This window comes from Neolamprologus brichardi, chromosome 6 (genome assembly GCF_056152115.1).
Source record: "Neolamprologus brichardi isolate AB-2024 chromosome 6, ASM5615211v1, whole genome shotgun sequence".
Classification (NCBI taxonomy): Eukaryota; Metazoa; Chordata; class Actinopteri; order Cichliformes; family Cichlidae; genus Neolamprologus; species Neolamprologus brichardi.
The window spans coordinates 29,908,449-29,928,640 of record NC_142109.1 but is presented as its reverse complement, the minus strand read 5'-3'; the positions used below and the strand labels follow the sequence as shown (position 1 = coordinate 29,928,640).

General features: G+C 42.0%; 1 protein-coding gene and 1 non-coding gene across 8 annotated transcripts in view; both read right to left on the bottom strand.

The window, feature by feature from the left end:
• The window catches only part of htt (huntingtin), a 32,215-nt gene extending 12,023 nt beyond the window's left edge, over positions 1-20,192 (bottom strand). For 4 of the 7 annotated variants that reach the window (XM_087842074.1, XM_087842077.1, XM_087842075.1 and 1 more), the window contains exons 1-48: positions 19,761-20,192; positions 18,918-19,001; positions 18,389-18,509; positions 18,213-18,272; positions 17,966-18,045; positions 17,650-17,788; positions 17,411-17,552; positions 17,095-17,273; positions 16,783-16,987; positions 16,382-16,429; positions 16,039-16,116; positions 15,516-15,919; positions 11,847-11,973; positions 11,640-11,755; positions 11,442-11,553; positions 11,120-11,257; positions 10,046-10,204; positions 9,858-9,955; positions 9,579-9,718; positions 9,383-9,446; positions 9,174-9,274; positions 8,922-9,068; positions 8,536-8,656; positions 8,296-8,441; positions 8,016-8,197; positions 7,687-7,904; positions 7,410-7,536; positions 7,204-7,328; positions 7,003-7,113; positions 6,779-6,856; positions 5,955-6,178; positions 5,362-5,440; positions 5,096-5,257; positions 4,952-5,007; positions 4,686-4,834; positions 4,446-4,582; positions 4,229-4,345; positions 3,964-4,086; positions 3,590-3,849; positions 3,307-3,449; positions 2,967-3,189; positions 2,678-2,819; positions 2,274-2,453; positions 1,935-2,111; positions 1,671-1,747; positions 1,232-1,367; positions 1,021-1,143; positions 31-238 (exon numbers count right to left, since the gene is read on the bottom strand). In XM_087842074.1, coding sequence (XP_087698200.1) covers positions 31-238; positions 1,021-1,143; positions 1,232-1,367; positions 1,671-1,747; positions 1,935-2,111; positions 2,274-2,453; positions 2,678-2,819; positions 2,967-3,189; positions 3,307-3,449; positions 3,590-3,849; positions 3,964-4,086; positions 4,229-4,345; positions 4,446-4,582; positions 4,686-4,834; positions 4,952-5,007; positions 5,096-5,257; positions 5,362-5,440; positions 5,955-6,178; positions 6,779-6,856; positions 7,003-7,113; positions 7,204-7,328; positions 7,410-7,536; positions 7,687-7,904; positions 8,016-8,197; positions 8,296-8,441; positions 8,536-8,656; positions 8,922-9,068; positions 9,174-9,274; positions 9,383-9,446; positions 9,579-9,718; positions 9,858-9,955; positions 10,046-10,204; positions 11,120-11,257; positions 11,442-11,553; positions 11,640-11,755; positions 11,847-11,973; positions 15,516-15,919; positions 16,039-16,116; positions 16,382-16,429; positions 16,783-16,987; positions 17,095-17,273; positions 17,411-17,552; positions 17,650-17,788; positions 17,966-18,045; positions 18,213-18,272; positions 18,389-18,509; positions 18,918-19,001; positions 19,761-19,858 — 6,664 coding nt within the window. In that variant the 5' untranslated portion in view covers positions 19,859-20,192. Of the gene's footprint in view, positions 1-30; positions 239-1,020; positions 1,144-1,231; positions 1,368-1,670; positions 1,748-1,934; positions 2,112-2,273; positions 2,454-2,677; positions 2,820-2,966; positions 3,190-3,306; positions 3,450-3,589; positions 3,850-3,963; positions 4,087-4,228; positions 4,346-4,445; positions 4,583-4,685; positions 4,835-4,951; positions 5,008-5,095; positions 5,258-5,361; positions 5,441-5,954; positions 6,179-6,778; positions 6,857-7,002; positions 7,114-7,203; positions 7,329-7,409; positions 7,537-7,686; positions 7,905-8,015; positions 8,198-8,295; positions 8,442-8,535; positions 8,657-8,921; positions 9,069-9,173; positions 9,275-9,382; positions 9,447-9,578; positions 9,719-9,857; positions 9,956-10,045; positions 10,205-11,119; positions 11,258-11,441; positions 11,554-11,639; positions 11,756-11,846; positions 11,974-12,929; positions 13,125-15,515; positions 15,920-16,038; positions 16,117-16,381; positions 16,430-16,782; positions 16,988-17,094; positions 17,274-17,410; positions 17,553-17,649; positions 17,789-17,965; positions 18,046-18,212; positions 18,273-18,388; positions 18,510-18,917; positions 19,002-19,760 lie in introns of all 7 variants that reach the window. The other 3 variants (XM_087842076.1, XM_087842080.1, XM_087842079.1) reach the window with 2 other exon arrangements.
• On the bottom strand, positions 6,593-6,722 carry LOC118454164 (small Cajal body-specific RNA 14). Its single transcript, XR_004843627.2, has one exon.

Sequence of the window (20,192 nt, the reverse complement as noted above, 5' to 3'; positions counted from 1 at the left end):
ATCCATTTTTCCCCTCCTTCCCAGTCTCACCATACACATCGCCCAGCTGGTCCCAGTAGGGCTGGGGTTGGGACGGTGGCAGAAAGGACTGGTGAGGTGCAGGAAGTGACCCGGTGACCCCTGCTAGTTGTTCGAGGGTCACCTGCAGCGCTGTCTCCAACAAAAGTGACCCCTGACCGCGTGCTAACCGCTGCATTCCCATACTCAAGCATGGACAGAGAAGGCTTAGATTGAACTCCTGGGGAAAAAAATGACAGAATTCCAGGTTCATATGTGAAATCCTAAAAAGAAGCCCTAATATACAGGAATTAACATATTTAAGATTTTTTTATCATCACTGTGGGCTAATGTTTGCGCACTGGAGCACCAATGTGTCCGGATGCTTCTATTATCCATAGAGATTGACAGACCATGTGACTTTCGCGCATTGCATGCCGGGAACTCGTAGCAAGTTGTCATTCTTGTCATTCTCCGGTTCCAATACCTTCTTGCTTGTTCTTTGTCCCCCAAAAAAGTTATGTACAAAACGAAGGATATAACCTATATCACCAATTATGTTATGAAAAATGATGTATTAACTACTACAAAACACTGACGTTTGTGGGAATGTTTGGAGCAGACTAACATGTGAGCTGGAGTGTTCTGGGACGTTATATTTGGTCTTCGAATGGCTGCAATCCAGGCCATCCGTCAGCTCTTTGTTACTTCGGAAACATGGCTCGAACAATTTCTCTTCAACGACGTAATCCGATAACAACCGATCTCTTTACCCATCAGCTTCCCGTGGCTGTCATGCGACCGACTATTGCAGTTAATAATACAACAGCTTCTTGCCATTTTTTGTGTTTCTTTTTATCGCTGTGTAACTGATTTCAATTGAAAGCCCGGGTGCGCTAGTACCTCTTGCCACCAGTTCCCAGAATTCTTTGCGGTTTTACCCCTGAATGACGTCACATTTTCAATCTCTACAGATTACGATAAAATTTAAGTGCATAATAAGACTGTGTGTACGTTCTTTACCTTGCAGCTCATGACACTGAAGAGATCAGCAGGAGGTAGTTTGGTAAGAAGTTCTGTCGTCTCCAACAGGCAAACATCTCCACGGAGACAGCACTGAGACTTCACCAGAGCCACATACCACTCCTAAAATCAAACAAACAAACGGGTAAACAGATGGTCTGCACAGTCTGACAAACCTGGATTATTAGATTCATCAAGTCTAGTTCCTCACCTTGTCTGCAATGACCAACTCAGGAGCGGGCGTAGGATCCCCGTCCAAAGGATGTGATGTCACTGGAGGAGTGGGACTGCTTGTGTCAACAACAGTGGCTCTGAACCTGTCCAGCAGGGAGTAGAACCTCTGATGTCTGGGACAGAAATAACCAAACAAAAGAATTTACAATTTAAAAAATAAATAAATAAATCAATTGAAATTTGTTTTTAGTTAACATATGGATATAAGAACCTGCAGATTCAGTACAGCCCTCTCAATAACCTACTGGCTAAATTAACTCAACACGAGATATCACATTTTAGTTTGTGTGCATTATTTGGGAAATCCAAACAACATACAATTCCTCAGTCTATCCTTTCAATGTGCTCTGAATAGGTGACTAATCCAAGGGCAAAACTAATTTCAACAGGCACAGTACACAGTACACAAGGTTTACCTCTGAGCTAAACCACTGTTCTGGAGATATTCTTGGATCCTATCCAGTTCCTCCACAGGAAGCTGTGCTATGCTGTTCTGAAGGGTGAAAGAATGAAAACAATCAGGGTTTTTAAACATACAAAACGTTTGACTTTAACAGTTCTTCCCATCTGATCACATTAAAATTCGAGAACAGGTCCCAAATTGGACCGGGAAAAACATAAGAAACATGTTCAGCTTTTAGATGCACTTCCAATGAAATACACACTTAACTAAAACGTACCTGTAAGGTCTCAGCCAGCAACATCTCTACCCTGCGACACGCCAGTGTGTCCACCATGCGAGCCAAAACTCGAAAGGGTGTATTAAGAAGCTTGTCAACATAAAGCATCAGTAGAGATCCAGACTGACTAAGGTGGATGCCTTCCAAACACTGTAAGGTCTTTTTCAACATGGTAGGCTACAAAGACGAAGAGAACGAGATAGTAAGGGAGGGCAGTGGGGCGTGAAATGAGTAAGATGCAGGGACAGGGAAGAAAGATAAATTGAGAATTAAAAAACAAAATAAAAATTTCAACCAGGCAGTCAAGAGATTAGAAAGATGAATAGGATGTTATCTTACAGTAGTGAGGTTGTCACAGCGGGACTGGATGGCCTGGATGAAGAGGCCACTGGCAGCAGAGTTGCGGTGGACAGCACTGATGAAGTCCTGCACTGGCGGCTCATGGGAAAGGCTGATGAGGTCACGAACATGATTGACAATCAGCCAGGTGAGATGCTCCGAGTCATGGAGATTCTGACACTACAAAGGTAAGAAAAAAAACAATACTTTTATTATGTAAAGCACTTACAAATCTAATTTACTTTTGCTCATTAGTGTTTGATTTAAATATTGTTCTTCATAGATAGTAAAGAGCAAATATACCCAAATGTAATTTTCAACATGTTTTCTAGCTGAGACTAGTATATCGTGATCTATGTATAATTTATCCCAACAGTATGATCCCATATTCTTAGTAATCTTACCACATAGTCACAGAAGAGGATTACAGCTCCCCTGCGTACAATCTCTCTGTTAACCATTGCTAACTGGGACTCCGGCTTGTCCTCTTCACCTTCCCCTGAGGAATGAGGGCTCAGCAGCTTTGTGGATGAGAGACTGTGTCGTCTGATAGAAAGAAAACAAGGCACAGTTTTAAAAAGGAGATGGTGCAGAGTTTCTCCTCATTTTATATCCTCATTGACTCATTTATAATAATTAAAAAGTGCACACAAATACACCTGACCCCAGTTAATCCCCTCGCACTGTTCTTACCTGGGTGTCTGATGAACCTCAGCCCACCAAGAGTAGTTGGTGTAGTTAATGATGAGAAGAACTTGGCACCAGAGGAGCACCAGGGATGGGTGGGTGGTGATGAGGCACTGTACCATGCTGTTCAGACCTTCTAAGGGGTAGAAGAGGTTGGCCTCTGTGGCTGTCTGTCCATTCTCACCCTTCAGGAGACGGCTGGCTGCAGCTGTGATCCTGCGAAACATTCCTAGGAGGGAACAAAAACGAAAAATAGATAAAAGAACTTAATCTGAATTATATTTGATATATTATTTTAAAATATCATACAGGGAGTTTGTGCATTTCCCTGATTTCACATGCTTACCACTTTTGAAGACGTGTATGAGACACATGAGCAGCGTGCCCAGCTGCTGGCAGTAGAAGGTGTGCTGCTGCTCGGTGATCTCCACTTTAACCTGCCTGGTTGAAATGTCATCCAACAACACACCTACAAGCTGGAGAAGGAATCTAGATGGGAGGTGGAAAAGAGAGAAGTGAAAGAAGGTAAAAAGGCAAGAAGAGTTAGACCCTTGTAGGCAATCTGGTAGCTGAGAAAACAGAGCAGAGTAGAAACCTTTCTCAGCCTGTTAAAGATAGTAAATAATAACCTGGCAAATGTTTCCTCAGGTTGAGCCTTTTGCGTTTCATCATTAGTTTCCTGTTTGCAGATTGTGTCAGCAGCAGGCGGGTCGTTTGGGGAGGGGCTATGCTGATGCAGGCGGCGGATAGCGTGGCAAGAGAGGAGATTTGGAGAGAGTGCCAGCTCATGGACACGGGAAAGCACGATGTCTTCAGTGGACTGCGAGACCAGTACCCTAAGCACTGCCAGGATACCAGATACCCACAGCTGGACTGTAGCTACAGATGCCTGCAAGAAGATTTCACATTAAATCATACCTTTTCCTGTTTTTTTTAATAAATCAGTCACTTAAAAACAAGAGAAATTGTGAAAAAGTGCACGCTATCTGATGAGATGTCTCACCATGGTGGCTGGGATGGTGAACATACTCTTGAGCAGCATGTCAACAGGTCTGAGAGAGGAGGGTGCCACCGTCTCAAACAGAGTGTTTAATACTCCTAATGCCTCTGGAGAGTCCAGATGCATCTGTGTAGACCAAACATACAAATATGCAAACTGAAACAAACAGAAATTGCCTGATCACGCATCTGTATAAATTACTGCAAAAATTAGTTGGCTTTAACCATCAAGGTTAATCCAACATATAAACTTGCAAACAATTTCCTACCTGCTGCTTGGCAATCATGGGAAGTATGACGTCTGCAATCTGTCTGGATAATCTCTTCCACTTGTCTTCATTCTCTTTGTGACACTGCTGCAGTACAAGAATGAACATCTCCAACACCTGCAGCAGACACATAATAGCATGAGCAAGGCAGAGAAAAAGTGGGTTGAATATCTGATGATGTAGCATGCTGTGTCTCTGCATCTACTTGTAAACATACCTGATGGTACTGCACAAGTCTTAGCAGCATGGAGACCACAACTTCTTTCTGTGTATCCAGCTCTTTGCCTGCATCAGCTTTGTTTGAGCCCCTCAAGACAAACAGATCGTGAACTATAGGCTGCAAGGCTGGGATGGCTGTAGACGAAGCAGAAAAGTGTAAATGTAACTATCAACAAGAAAACCTTTGGAAGTTAAAAGAGGAATTAAAAATTATGTAAGTCATATGCATTCCTCTCACCATGTGTGACAGCTTTTCTGCCACTTGCCATAATGCCATCACACAGCTGGATGATCTTGGGAATGCTGATAATCTGCTTGGAGTGGTAGCGTTCATAAGACAGCAGCACCAGGAAGAAAAAGATGTTGGGAATGATGGCCTCTGAATCTCTGTAAGTGATGCAAACAGTTATTTTATTTCCCAGGAAACATATGTGACAAGCTTTAATAGTTCATATATATACACACACAGGAGAAATCTGAATTTTTTACTGACACAAAACATACCTGAACTGCCCCACTTCAATGTACTCAAACTGTTTCAGGACAAAGCCAATAAACACCTAAAACATAAATTTCTGAATGAGCCATACTATAAAATTTGAAGTTGGAGATGACCAAAAAAAAAAAAAGTGCATGTGTTTGTTTTACCTGGTCTGAGTCTAGCAGGCAGTAGTTGACTCTGAGCTGCACAAGCTGAGCGAGCAGGTCCAGTACTTGTCTTTGCAGCGCCACAGATGTGCTGGTGGTATACTGCTTCAAAGCTTTGATCACCAACGGCTCAAACAGTCGAATGTGGTTATGAATGGCATTCTGAGAAAACACAAGATGCAACTCTCAAAACAGCAGCAGACCACATAAGCGACTCTTAGCGCATAATATCAGTATGGAACAGCAGCAAGACAATGAAAGCGTACCTTGTCTCCTCTGTGGCGCGCTGCATTTGTGATGCTGGATCTCAGTTGATTGGATGCTTTTTGCATTACATCAAACCATCTTAAATTAAAGAAAAGAAGAAGAAGAAGAAAAAGCACAGACTTATTATCGCACTTAGTTCATACATTTTATATTACTTACACACACACACACACACAAACCCGTTCAGCTATCTTAGTGAGTACGTTCATTGGCATAATGCTTTCCCTAGCCCCTAACCCTAACCATTAAAAATGAATGCCTAACCCTAAACATAACCTAATTGTAACCCTGACACCAAAACCACATTTTGAGCCTCAAAAAGGCCTTCAAACTTGTGTGTTCTCACAAGTGACTGTTGGTTCTCACAAGTATAGTAGAATGCAGATTTCGGTCCTCACAAAGATAGCTAGACAGGAACACACAAGCCACACACACCCCTATAAAAAAACTGAATACACACTATAAGCATGTGCAGGGGTGGAGAATAAATATGTGCAGAAAGTCACAGAAAAAAAAAAAAAGGAGAGTTTTCTATTTCCTAAATAAGGACATCTATGCATATGTATGGGAGACGTGTGTTACTACAACTCACCCAGAGGTATCCTGCTCCTGTTCAGCCTGCACCATGTTACGGAGGCTTGCATCAGCAAGAGCCTGGGTAAAGTGAGTGTATGGAGCCATGAAGCAGTAGTGGTAGAGTCCTGGCCGCAAGCTGGAAGAGCCAAGACGTAGAGCTTTGCCCTGGGACCGGCTGGGTCCACTCAACACGCCCTCATACTGGGAGGCCAGGTTGGTCCCAAATAGTGTCTTCAACAGCTGGAGAATAAGTCAACTTATTACCACAAGAACTCTTTTGCAAATATATATAAACAGAAATATATACAAAAACACTGTAATTTTCAACTTTACATAAAATTTGAGAATCCAGTTGATATATTTGAAGTATTCCCTTCTTTTTTTTCCAAAACAAAAGCAATAATTAAGCTCCAGTGAAACCTCTTTTCTTTAGGAGCTCCTCCACCCGTAGGATTAATAGTTATATAACCAAAATCACTTCACCATTTAATTCTGCTTTTATTCATAATTGCCATGCTGTGAATAACCCCTTAAACACTGACTTCCTACGCTCCCTTAAAGTCCCTTTAGTATGTCTTTGGACTTATCAAAGAAACTGAAAACTAGATTACCACTGAGACAGAATACTAATGTGTGTTGTTCTATAAATACATGAATGTATGGAACCATCGCACAGGGGAACCAATGCCTTTACAGGCCCTGTCGGCAGGAACCAGCCTCACTCTGTGTGGAGTCACACTGGCTGCAGCACACTGCTCAGTGCTAGAACCACAAAGACTGCCACACATTCAAAAGGATATACATCTAAAATTCACAGGCATTAACACATAACACACTAACCTGTTGCACACAAACTGTGGCCATGGTTGGTTCTCTGGAGAAGCAGGACTTGAGGTAGCCCAAAATTTCCTCCACACACTAAAAGAAAAGAAAAAAAGGTTACTTCTTCTATTGATAAAGAAAAAGATTATCAATAAATTGGTTGTTAACAAGAAATGAACAAGACCCCTTGTTAAGGGATCTCACCAAACTTAACACTGAAAGACGATGAAATTCATCTTTACCTTCCCGATGTCATGAAGTGTGGCTAACTCCAGCAGCTGAGAAAGAACATCTAATGTAGCGCGCAGGAAACCTCCAAACTTTTCTTGGCTACTGTGAAGGTCCAACGTAACCTAAAAAACATTAGACCATCCATAAACCACCATACAGGCAGCAAAAATCTATTAAAATCATTTTAAGTTTAAACAAAGAAGTGTTCTGACCTTATAGTTGGCATGCGTAGCTTTGAGCACATCATAGAGCTTGAGGTAGGGAGGCAGGTGGTAGAAGTTGCCAAGGGTGGTCGATTTGTTTACAGTTGTTGATCCTGTACTGTCTGTTGGCCTACCTGCTTAGAAAACCTCCAGTTAATATTCTGAGACTCACAGAGATGATCTGTACCCTTTTTTAAGCATGGTGAGGCCTTTACCTGTGTTGGCCTCGCTGCCTTTCTTTGGGCTCATAGGGGTAGCACTGGGCTCGGCAACCTCCTTCTCCTTGCCTTTCCTACGAATGGGACTGAGGGAGGGGGTGTTGCTCAGGGAGGGGAGAGTGGCCTATAAAGTTGGTATAGAATGCAACAACAGAACACAATACATCAGACATCCTGTGGATCAAACTTGTGGTAAAATGCACCTGAATGCATGGTGCCAAATATTTTCTTTCACGAGTCTGTTAAACCAAATAACTCTCCTTATCAAACGCACCTTCATTGCTGGTCCTGGTGGTGTATCATCCAACACATGGGCACAGATGTTGAGGACCTTCAGCAGATGGGAAAAGAGTTGCTCCACCATGACCACCAGGGAGCGTTCTGATAGCGCGGCCCAGGGTTCCTCCAACTTACTCGGGCCTCCACTACTGGTCCCACTGCTGCCTTCTTCCTCCCCAACCCAGGGATTACGCATACATTTAGGAGCCACAGCTGAGAACATCATTAGGGTAGTGATGAATCAACAAATGTCAGAGTAAAACATGTTCATGTCAGATTAAATTATATGTAAAATACCTGAAACTCTTAAAGTAAATTACCCACCAGCTATGAGGTTTCCAGAAAGTAACAGCGCATCCTGATGCGCAGAGAGATCCAGTGGAAACCAGGCAGAAGACAATAAGGAGAGCACTGTGTTGGCAATTCCTACAGTCAGAGTCCTCCGCTCTGCCTCTGGTGCAGATGAGTTGGTTGAAGAGGCTGGAGCACTGCTAGGCTGTGATAAACTGCAGAAAGGAGTGAACAGACAGAAGGTAAGGGGAGTCTAGAGAAAGAGTTGAAACGATTATGTAAAAAAATGTATTAATCAGTGCAGCATACAAACCTGAGGGTTCTGCCCCTACTGCGGTTAAGACTAGAACGGGATGAAAAGTTGCTATTGGAGCTAACATAGCCACAGTGCCAGCCTGTGCTCCAATTGCCCACTGGAAAATTTGAAGCTAGAAGGCACAAGGCCTCACAGCAGCCAAACTGCAGAGAAGACAGCATGATAAATATTTAGATGTTATGAAACAAATGCCATAAACTTGCTTTAGAGCAGGCAAACAATGAGCTGAAAACCTACAGTTAGAGCTCTGGAGGTAGACGAGGTCAAAGCATGCGAGACGGCAGCAACTACTCTGGACAAGTTGTTCTCCAACGTGACATCAGAGATAGCGTTGGACATGTTGTAGCCTCGGTATGTCCTGGCGACAAAATTTTAAGTAATTATTCCAAGGTTCCCTCAGGAATTGTGTATTTAACTGCAAAATCTTATAAAAGCTTGTGGCTCAAAGCATTTCTTATCACAAGAAAAATATGTTTGGGGTTGAAAATAGCTCTTATAATGAGTACAATAAGACACATTGTACTAAAAAAAAACAAGGTTGAGAACTTCTTCATAGTAATATAGGCTAAGCTGACCTTTGATGAGGCACGAGATATACTGGAAGTGCGTGCGCGCGTGTGTACCTTGTGATTGTGCTAACTGTGAACTGGGATGGGGGTTGTGTCTCATGCATAAGCAGCTGCAGATAGACTGAACTCTGGTCTCGGGCGATTGCTACCACTGGGTCAACCTGGCCCTGGTCACAGTCATAGAACAACCTGGAAACTAGTCTGTAAAGAGACAGGAAGAGAGATATGACGAAAGTCAAAAAGGGCTTATTTACAGTCCGCTACATAAAGGACGTAGCACGTGCTATATGTGAAGAGGCATTTCACCTTCTGACTGCAGAGGCAGCCACGTGCCGTACTCTTGGATCGTCATCTCCCAACAGATGTATGACCACATCATTCAGGACTCTATCTTGCAGCCGCAGACGCTAGAAAAATGTAAACAAACAACACCAGTCAACAGCTGAATGCAGAAACCCAGAAAGGATATTTCAAAGAAAAGATCATTAAAAAAAATAATCAGAAAATAACCTTACCCCAGTGTAGTGATGATCTCCTTTATGTAAAGTCTCAGTTTTCCTCTCCAAAAAATTAACTAATCTAAAACATGGGAAAAAGGAAAAAAATGTTAAAAAGCAATTATAGGTAATACAAAGTTTAAAGTTGAGTTATTATAATTTTTAGAAAACAGAGACTGTATATAACAGGCATCAGGATACAAAAGTATCCTACCGGAAGTCTAATTCCGCCAGAGTTTCCAAGAGCTCAGTGCGAACAAGCCAATAGGAAGAGTCCTTCAGCGCAAAGAGGTCAATCACCAACTGCAGGCCAAGCTCACTCAGGGTACTGCTGCAAATAGTCGTGATGCAGTGCTGAAACAAAACACACACACATAAAAAACAATGGGTCAGACTCACAAACAAAAGCACAGACACAAAAAAGAACTTGAGGGACAAAGCAAGACAGAGATAGAGTAGAGATTACCAACACACTCACACAAAACCATCTTACCCTCACTGCAGAGCAAGCCATCTTGCAGGTGACAGAGGATTCATCTTTCAAAGTCTTCTGAAGCAAAGGCACCAAGTCCACCAGGGACAGTGGGTTACCTAGAGTACAGACAGAGAGGTATGATAGGCATCTTTAAATACTCTCAATTCTTTGCAAAATGCAAGTAAGACAAAGACCAACACACAAACCTGTTGCACTCTGCACACTGGCCAGCCAAGTGTGTATGTTGAAACGTGTTTTGGTGAGCGCAGCCTGTATGATGGCTGCACATAGGATAGCTGTAGCTCCTCTAATCTGGGGGTCTCCATGGTCAATGAGGCCCAGGACATCACTAATATATTGTTGCTCTGAAAAGGTAAAAAAAAATAATAATAATAATAATTATGCCAAAAAGTGTTAAAAGGCACACAAATACAGTTGTACAAATAAGTTACTATTCTGTAAATGAAAAATGCTTTCACTGTAACAAATGTTGTGCAGAGCGCTTTCAAACAAGACACTTCTTTCCGGCTATGTCCACACGTACCCGGGTATTTTTGAAAACGCAGATTTTTCTATGCGTTTGCACCTTTCGTCCACACGTAAACGGCGTTTTCGGTCACTTAAACGGAGATTTCTAAAAACTCCGGCCAGGGTGAATATTTTCTAAAACTCCGTTTTTGCATTTATGTGTGGACGAGAAAAACGGAGAAAACGCAGCGTTAAAGATGTGCGCCTTTTTTGACGTCACAGTGTGCGCCACGTTATTGTTTCGGTGAAATGAATTTCTACAATACTATTACTGTTAATTGTACTCTCTGCAGTGTTTAAATGCTTACATATACACACACAGTTACTGTCCCTCCACACATACGACTCGGTTCTGCTTCTATGCCCCAGCTTTGTTTACTATTTCCCACCGAGGCTTCTAGACTTCTGATTGGCCAACATTTCTACACGGTTAGGAATATAGCGCCACCTGCTGCTTTGGCATGTTCCTAGCAGCGTTTTCCTTCATTTCTGCCTTTACGTGTGGACGGGATTATTTTTTAAAACAAAAACGGAAAATCTCCGTTTTCAAAAATACCCGTGTACGTGTGGACATAGCCCAATGTCCACACGTACACGGAGTATGAAACGCACATGTCAAAATGCAAGTAACAATAGCTGGATTCTATTTAGCTTCTTAGTGTCAGTACTGGGAGCATACACACTGGTTTACTGTTGCACGTTACTTAGACATCTACTAGATAGAAGCAGTTTTTTTTTTCTTCAGTTCTTACCTACTACTGGAACGCCGTCCAGCGGCTCCAAATAGAGGGAGTTAAAGAAGGCTTCGGGATGCAGCGCTGCCGCTGCTCCAACACAGCTGAGAGCCAAAGCTTTCACACTTACTCGCACCTCTTTGTCAGGAATCAAGCCTGAAGAAACACAAAGCAAATAATAACACACACAGATGTCAAAAAGTCACAGGAACAAGCACAACGCCGAGAGGCCTGAGAGTAGAAGTTGTACTTTGCTGTTAGATATATTTTGACAATCAGATCAAGGAGTCAAATTTCAAAACGAAAAAAAAATTTGGTATTGAGCAGAACACCCACTCACCATTTTTTTGTCCTGTTAGTAGGAAGGAAGCAGCAAGAAGCCGGACACAGTGCACTAGTGGCTCCGCACTCTGGTCTGTATAGTGCCCAATTGGACCTTTTATGCGTGATGGCTGACAGAAAAGCAGACAAGTGACATAATGTTAACCTTTCACTTCAACCATATATGACAAGCACGGAGAGTTTTAAGTCACTTTACCTTATTATCGGGCTCGGGTTCAGCAGGTTCATCCTTTGGTATGAAACGGTCCACGCTGCTGTCTGAACCCTGCCGGTTGTGGCCGCGGCCGTCGAAGAGATGAGGCTTGCTAAGAGCTATACACAGAAACAATAACCAGCATTAAAGCTTTCTATTAGGCAGAGCCCATCTGCACTTATGTGTGCATAGCTGTGTACACAAACGCACCAAGTGCTGACTGCAGGAATGGTTCTTGGGGTTCTTCTTGGGAGGAAGGTGCTGTTCCTTCATCTTCTTCATCCTGTAGTGTTCCAATCTGCATTCCAGAGTACTGACTCTCACTGCCATCCAGTACCTTATGCACACACAAACACACACACACACAAATAAATTAAAAAGAAACCATCTTCAGAAGGGAAAACTCAAATTCATAAATGTATTAGAACTGGCAGTTTGCAGAAGTTTGAAATGTAACTGCATGCACATGATACCTAATAGTTTCGACTCACCGAGTTAGTTACTGGACAGAGGAAAAACATAACAAATGACTAAAACTACAAATTAAATTAAAAGAAATTCCCCCATTAAACAGGTCTACTGAATCATGCTTGGGTCAACACAATTCACAGCAAATCAACTGCATACAGGAAAAAGCACAAGCTTAAAAAGTCAACAATCCAGAGGAAGACCAAGCTTTTGCTCCAACCTGACCCTGAAATGCTAACAATATTTTTTTATTAAGCAGAACTACAGCTCTTCTAAAGTGCATGTTATTCTCTTGGTTTTGGTTTGCATGACTTCTGACAGTAAAGCAGCTTGGTAAGAACAACTCTCCCTCGCAAGATAAACCAATTTAATGGTACAATAAAAAAGAAGAGAGAGGAAAATGTGAATATCGTCTTATTCTCCAAGTTTGGCTGGAACAAAAGCCCGTCACAGCCTCTTCAAATGGTAGAGAGAACCAAATCTGAAGAATTACAACAACAACAAAAAAAAAAAAAAAAAAAAAAAAAAACAGTTGGCCTTCATGCCTCTCCTTTTGAACTTCACTCCAGGCCAGTCACACGGGATGTCAAAGCTGCTTGCTTTTATCAAAACGCATCTGATTTTCAGGAGGGAATACCTCAAAATGAGGGGGGAAAGAAAGGTGCATAATCTACTGTCGGTGACAACAGGAGGGGAAAAGAGGCAACAAGCTAGGAAAAGTCTTTGCATGGGTTGAGCCAACCAAAGGAGAAAGAATGAAGAAAGCCAAATGTATTGAAACAAGCAAGCCCATCCCAGTCTGTTCACTGTGTCCTGCAGGCTGACCTTGTCACTACTGCTAGAGGAGGAGGTGGTGGCATAGAAGGAGGAAGAGGAGGTGAAAGAAAATGAAGAAGACGAAGAGGAGGCAGTGTAGACAGATGAGTCGCTGTCTGCGGCATCGGGACCCTCAGTGGAAGCTGGCGAGGGTGGGGAAGGCTCAATCACCCGTGGCAATGAAGTGTGACTGGTACGAAGTGACTGGTACGAAGGATATAGGAAAGGGGGGGCAAGACCACAGAGGTAGAATTATTATGTAACAAAAGTTCTGTAGTTGGGGCCAGAAAGGCAGATTAACCTGACACTCCAGGTACAGCGGCAAAAATCTGCAAATTAAACTTTTTCTTAAGTAACATTTGAAAGAGTTAGTTTTATTAAATGAGTGGATGACAGAGTTAAAAATCTAAGATAGAAGGTTTTTTTTGTTTTATTTTGCTTTGTTTTTATATGTACTAGATTTTAAAGAAAGTATTGCATTATGCATATGCAGCCTTTATTGTTTCAAGTCCTGAATGCATCATCTAGGAATGATGCTCGTGATTTTTTTAACCTTAGGAACATGTTTTGCTGCTGATAAGAAAGAACGGTTTCAGAAGAGTGAAAAAGCATCCCCCAAAATAATCCTAACAGGAGAAACAGACCGTGAACTTAATCCACAACCAAGTCCAACAGTCAAAATTACTGTGTCATGATTAGGAGCATAATAAAAAGACAAAAAAGTAATGACATAGAAAACAAGTCCAACTGCTTCTAAAAGCATAACAGGGGGAAATAAAGACTTATCCGCTTCTCAGTCTGACGTCATTAGCTGTTTCCAGGTCCAAATTCCTCTTCAGTTCCCAAACTCAAAAAAAAACACTGGGGCATCATTGAGAGTTAGAAACTGTCTAAATCCTTTCATCTTTAATAAAATGATCAGTGTGGCTGCTCTACCGGTTTAACATCCAGGCATTCATGAAAAAACAGAATTTCTGAAGTTTAACAGAGTTAGAAGTAGGCTGGGAGTTAGCTTGTTAGTTTCCATCTGAAGATAATGTACAATGTTCTGACTGAAGGATTTCTGAAAAACTAAAAAACGCACAGCTCTGCTATCACGTCAGACATGAATGAAGACAGAAAACTGAACAGCGGCGACGTTTGTAGGGTTACTGAAGTTGGACTAGCTGGTATATAATAATGTGCTACGTTGTGGCTAGCTACAGAGCTATGGTTAGGGTAATATAGAAACACATTAGCATAGTGAAGCTGAAGGATAGACGCTGTCTTTTTCTCCCTCAGTAAATGTTAACGTGAGGTTCGGGGATGGGCAGAGACAAATGCAATCGTGTGGCAGGAAAAAATGCTGAAAGCGAGCCAAACTTCAGTCAGAAGTGATGATCCATCTCCATCACGAGATAAGTCATTAATATACTGCTGCGTGGTTTGGATTACTTGCTGTGACAAATTCCTCATCCTCAGCTTCATGTACCTGTTCAAATTTTTATTAGCCTCAGGGTGACCTGATTCAAATATTTGGTGTCCAGCAAATCGTGAGCCAATAAGCTGCAGTTACATCGCAAGGTTTTAAAAACTGAGCTTTAAAACGTGCTGCAGATGAACACTAGCAATAAAAATCCAGAGAAGCCGACAGTGATCACTGACTATTTTTAGGGGCTTCTTCAGATTACATTTAAGAAGATTCAAAGCATTAAAACACCATAAAAAGACAACAGCCTTAATAAACGCAGGGTAGTTTGTAAGCAGGGTTCATACATAATCACTTAACAACCAGATTGTGACTTATTAATGTTAGCATTATGGTTGAACACTTAAGGATTTCATGTTCCTTTTTTCCTGCACAAAAGATTTAAGGATAAAAACTGATCTTCTTGAATCATCTCAGGAAAGTATTTCTAGCTGCTACTCTGATAAGCTGCTTTTTATCTTTTAAAAAGTCTTCAGAAAGAAATGCTAGTGTAAAGGAAGTTGTTTTGTAATCACCTACTGTTAATATGCTATTCAATATCACTACTGGAAGAAATATTTATTCTCAGGGACAAAGAAATATATTTGACCCCAAAATCTTTTACAATCAATTTAATTCATTTTAAAAGTAATGTTATTTTTAACACCAGTTCATAACAATCTCATGGACTGTTATAGAATATTATAGGAGCATTTCCACCTCTGAAGAACTCAGTGGTGGTGGTGGTGAAGAGAGGAACACCATCTACCACAAGTCTTCAGGAAATCAAGGGGGATAATAAAGTTGTGTAATCACCAATATTACCAATATTCCACTAATGTTGAAGAAAATAAGATGTTTTCAGTGGGATAGAGGTTTCGTCAATCATCCAAGTGACTCAATAAACTACATCAAGATCAACAGAATCAACGTTCTGGGAAGTGAAGCATCATTTTCAAACCAAGAAAAATGCCATCAGAGACATAAAGGTTCAGAGGTAATTAATGGATTGCATGGTAATTAAATCCATCATTGTCTAGGGAAGCACACTGTTCATTGTATTCAACAGAAACCCACACAATTACTGGATGTACAAGCTGTAGTCTCAAATAAAATTAGCCATGTGCAGTCCTACCCAGTCAACTTACCAGTTCTGCTACATCCGAAGGGGTGACAGCTGAGTCCGGTCCCTCTGTGGTGGTTTGGGAGGAGTCGCTGGGTGGTAGTGAGCGATCATTAGTGCCTAGCAGTGTCCCACTTTCTCCTAGAGGCCCTCCCTCTGGAGTCGCATTCTCTGGGGTGGTGTAGTCAGCAGTCTCTGGGGTAACATTTGCTCCACCACTGGAGCTCCGACTCAGCATTTCCTCCTCGTTGTCATTGGGCGACTCTGGAGTGCCTGATGTAGATGTCCCACCTCCGCCACCGCCCTGTTCTGAGGAGGCACTGAGGTCCACAGAATCACCAGGCTGCAGAGCATGCTGGGAAGACCGAGGCTGTTCAGTGATGATGTCCACCTGGGCTGCAGAGGAGCCGTCTGCACCAACAACTGATGCTAAAGTAAGAAACACACAGAAGCTTTATTTTTGCTCCACATACTTACACTGTGAAATTAGGAACACAGTCAAAGTTGATGTAAACTTGACAATTTGCTTGCTAGTGTTTGTATCTCACCTGTGAAAGCACCAGTAGTGACCTCAGTCCTCTCAGGGTCATCCTCCAACCCATCCTCCTCTCCAGAGAGCATTTTACCTGGAAATAACAGGTTTATTGTCAATATGAATCTGTAAGATTAACAGCAGTTTAGAAAAAAGGAAAGGCACTCAAACCTAAGTGTGGTGATTTACTTTAAATTGAGCACAAGAATAAAATTTAGATATACAGGGATAATAATATGTAATTTTAGGCAAGTCCACGGCCTTTAGTGCCTCACAGTTGAAGGTAAACTTGTTCAAGCCCTCATTGGCACATCTGAGAGAGGAAAGAGGTGAACAGAGGAGATAAACAGAGTAGTCACCTCTCTGTTTCCTGAGAAGGAGTGGACTGCAGGAAGACCCTCCCCCCGCTGCAAAAGGCATGAAAACAGGAAGCAGAAATAGAAGTTGAGGAGTAGGAAAGTAGTACAGGCTCAGAGAAGCTTATAAGAAACAGAAACTATTATTTAAGGATGTCAGAAAATTAGTTAAAACGCAAAGAAAAAGGCCACGAACAAAAGAAGAGGCTAGAGTGGAACCCCAACACAGTTTGTCCATGCGGTCCCCTGGCAAGGTCAGCATAAGTGAATGAATTATAAACTAGTTGAAACAGATAAAAACCGTGTCTCTAGAGCTGGTTAACTGTGTAAATATTTCTAGGCACATATCTAAAGGGATAATAAAAAGCACTGTTTAGATAGTATTCGTCAATTCATGTGATTACCAATGAATTCAAGGATGCTGCCAGAACGTGAGCGGTTCTCAGTGTCCTGACGAAAAACGGTGGCATGTGGTATGCTACCAGCAGTAATGAGCATGTGCAGAAGCTCTGGTGGGGGAGTCCTGAAGACCTGCTGCAGCAGCTCCAGAGCAGCTGTGACCACATTGTGATCCCAGTGCTGTGTGTAGTGTAGGGTTAGCTCATACACCTTTAAAAGACATGCATACAGAATTATTACACATCCAGTTATACAAGTGTATACAAACTCTTTTTTCTTCTTTTTTCATATATACACACACAGAAATTCCATCTCACCTGCAGCAGTTGTTCGGGTGTTGGCTGTACATCAGCTTCCTTTCTCATGACACCAAAGCTTCCTTTAAGACTAGTGGAGTTGACATGCTGCTGCAGCAGAGGCATCAGGTAACGAAGGGTTAGCAGCACCCCCAGTATTAGATGGCTGGGGTGTTCATCATCCACCGGAACCAACAGACCTGGAAAAAGGCGAAAAAAAGGGCAAAATTTCTAAATTGCTCACATATGTTAACATAAATGAGCTTAGTAAAATGTAAAAGGGTAGAAAAGACATGTCCACAGTCTGTGCTTGACAGTGAGCCTGTGTGCGACCTACCCAGAAGCACATTAAGGAGCCAGGTGTAGAAGTAGCTGGTGCGTCTGGAGTGCTGGCAAATACTAACAGCAGAACTGGCTGCTGTCCGTCTAATGGTCGGGGAGCTGGACTTCAGATTAGCCACAAATGCCTTCAGCAGCACCTAAAACAGAAATAGTTGGATGATGTTAAAAAAAAAAAAAGTTTCCACTGGCCTATGATGTTTTTTCTACTTTAGCACACAATCAGCAGGTGAATACCTTGATTTCACCATCATTGGCAAAGTGTCCCAGGGCAGACATGATCTTGGGCATTGCTGTAGCAAGTGTCTCCTGCACAGTCTCTTCCTGCCGCTTTGTGATTCTGGTGAGGCACGGCAACAGGTTGACCAGGTAAGGTCTGCGCCATAAGGGAGAGAGAAGAAGTATACATGAAGTAAAAGCAAAACAAAAATATACATATGCAAGTAAAAAAAAAGCACAGATGATACTTTGATGTAGTTCCCACAAAAGCAGCAGACTATAAAATAAGACATGTTGTGGATAAGGGTTTAAAAAATATTATAAGTTTGCATACCTGCATTTCTGCGGTCTGATGAGGTGGGCAAGCTCAGCAAACCTCCATAAAGCTGCCCTCAGACTCCGAGAGGCACCATTCTATTGAGCCACACAAGCAATGATATTACCATGTCTAATATCTAACCGTACTTTCTCTAAAGAAACGTCAAACAATTTCTTTTCACATCTAAACCTGGCCTATAGTCTGAGAGTAAAGACATATAAGGTGTATTAAAAAATGCTCACTTTACAACCCCATGCCTTACCTTTTTAATTTCTTTGTACAACTCCAGCTGCAGTCTAGGCAAGTTGGAGTCCATCAGTGCCTGAAAATTATCAAAATAAATGATTAACACTACCACCAACAACACCAAACTTATTTTGACAATTTTTGTCATTAATATTCTTATTCATTTTTCCCCATCTTGCAGATTTTGCTCACTTTGATTATTTTGTTCAGGCACTCATCGGCTACCATCCGAACATCTGATTCACTGTCATCGCTGCAGAGCAGGAACATCTCCATGGCGATGCCAAGCAGTTTCTGAAACTCTGGAGATGTTCTATTCCCAGGACCAGAGAGAGGAAAAGCCAAAAATATATTAATTGTTTCCCCTTTCTCAAACTGTTAACCCCCTAGCATAAACTCACAAAACTGAGGAGCAATAATTTTTTTTCAAAAAAGACATTACAGAAAAGAAAAGAAATTATATGTAAAGATGAACATGTCCCCACTTCATTCCCAAAATACAAAAGTGAAACCAAATATCACAGAAATCAGTGAAATCAGGTGTAAAATCACTACTGAAGACGCTCTGGTTGCAAATGACATCACCCTGTACCTCAGACATTCTTTACAGAAAAGCTATCTTACCGTTTATACAGTCAGTGAAGGTGATAGGAAACCCTAAAAGAATTTAAAAAGATATGACTCACACCAACACATATTTAGATCAAATAACAAGGAATACCTCAGTGACTGAGCCACAATGTTTTCACATATTGTCAGACAGTGGGTCACCCTGTCCTTCTTTGTGGCAGCTTGCTCCTTTTTTCTGTGGAAGATAAGACAAAATGCAAAAGATGAGTGTGTGTGTGTGTGTGTGTGTGTGTGTGTGTGTGTGTGTGCACAAAGAAAGACTGAATTTAGGTATCTTGCTCATAGCCAAGGAATGCAGTGATTAAAATAATAACTATAAGTCAGAGCCATCCCCTAAAACTGTATTCCTTATGCACTGATCCCATCAATTCATTTCTTTACAAGCTATATAAATGAATTCCTATCCCTGTGTTTCAACCAACAACGGACTAGATCTGTAAAACTTCTTGGAGATGACGCAAGTGCAGGAAGCCCCTCTATGTTGATCATTCCATTCATAACCATTTGCATAAGCAGTTTAAATATTATTATGAAACTCAACATCCTCTGCTACTGAATACACAAAATTACGTCCTTGAAATTGATCCTCCTGACCCTTTCACGTGTTCTTGGCACCAGTCTTCTGTGTTAGCCATCATTCAGCTGTTCTGATCCTAAAATCAGGCTAGCAAACAATCAGATCGCGTTAGGATAGCGAGCATCGCTAAGCAGCGATCTAAAGCATGGCAACAAGTGGACCTAAATGGGCTGAGAAGTATGAATAACACCTTAGCCTAATTTCCAGTTTACGTTTTAGTGCAGCTGACTTAAAGCCATCTATTAAACGTTCGTTATCTACCCAAAATGGACTAACGCTGCTAGCACGATAAGCTAAGGGTCTAGCCTAACGGCTCCTCGCCTCCGCTCTGTCACCGCTGGACAAAAATCAACTTACTGCCTCTGAGCGAGCTCCTCGGCGGTCGGTGGTCCCTGCTGCTGCTGGAATGACTTCAGAGACTCAAAGGCCTTCATCAATTTCTCCATGGTGGCCATTTTAGCAATCTACAATAAGCAAGCTTGCTTGACGAGCTAATATTTACTATGTGAGCTAACTAGCTAGCAGAGTAGAGGCAAGTTAACGTTTGCGCACGTAGAGAGCAAGAGGTGCGTAGTGCGGCGAGAGTGCTAACACTGCTCGCTACAGCTACCACCAGCTCCCCGCCTTGTCTTCTCACAGAGCGCCACTTATTCTTTCACACTACTATTTCTAAATAAATCAAATGCAGGTTGATAATAAGCCATCTTTGATGCAGCATTGCGTTTTCCCACCAATCACACCAGGAAGTAGCTTCTGTGACAGCTTTACTGAGAGGGGACGGGTGCAACG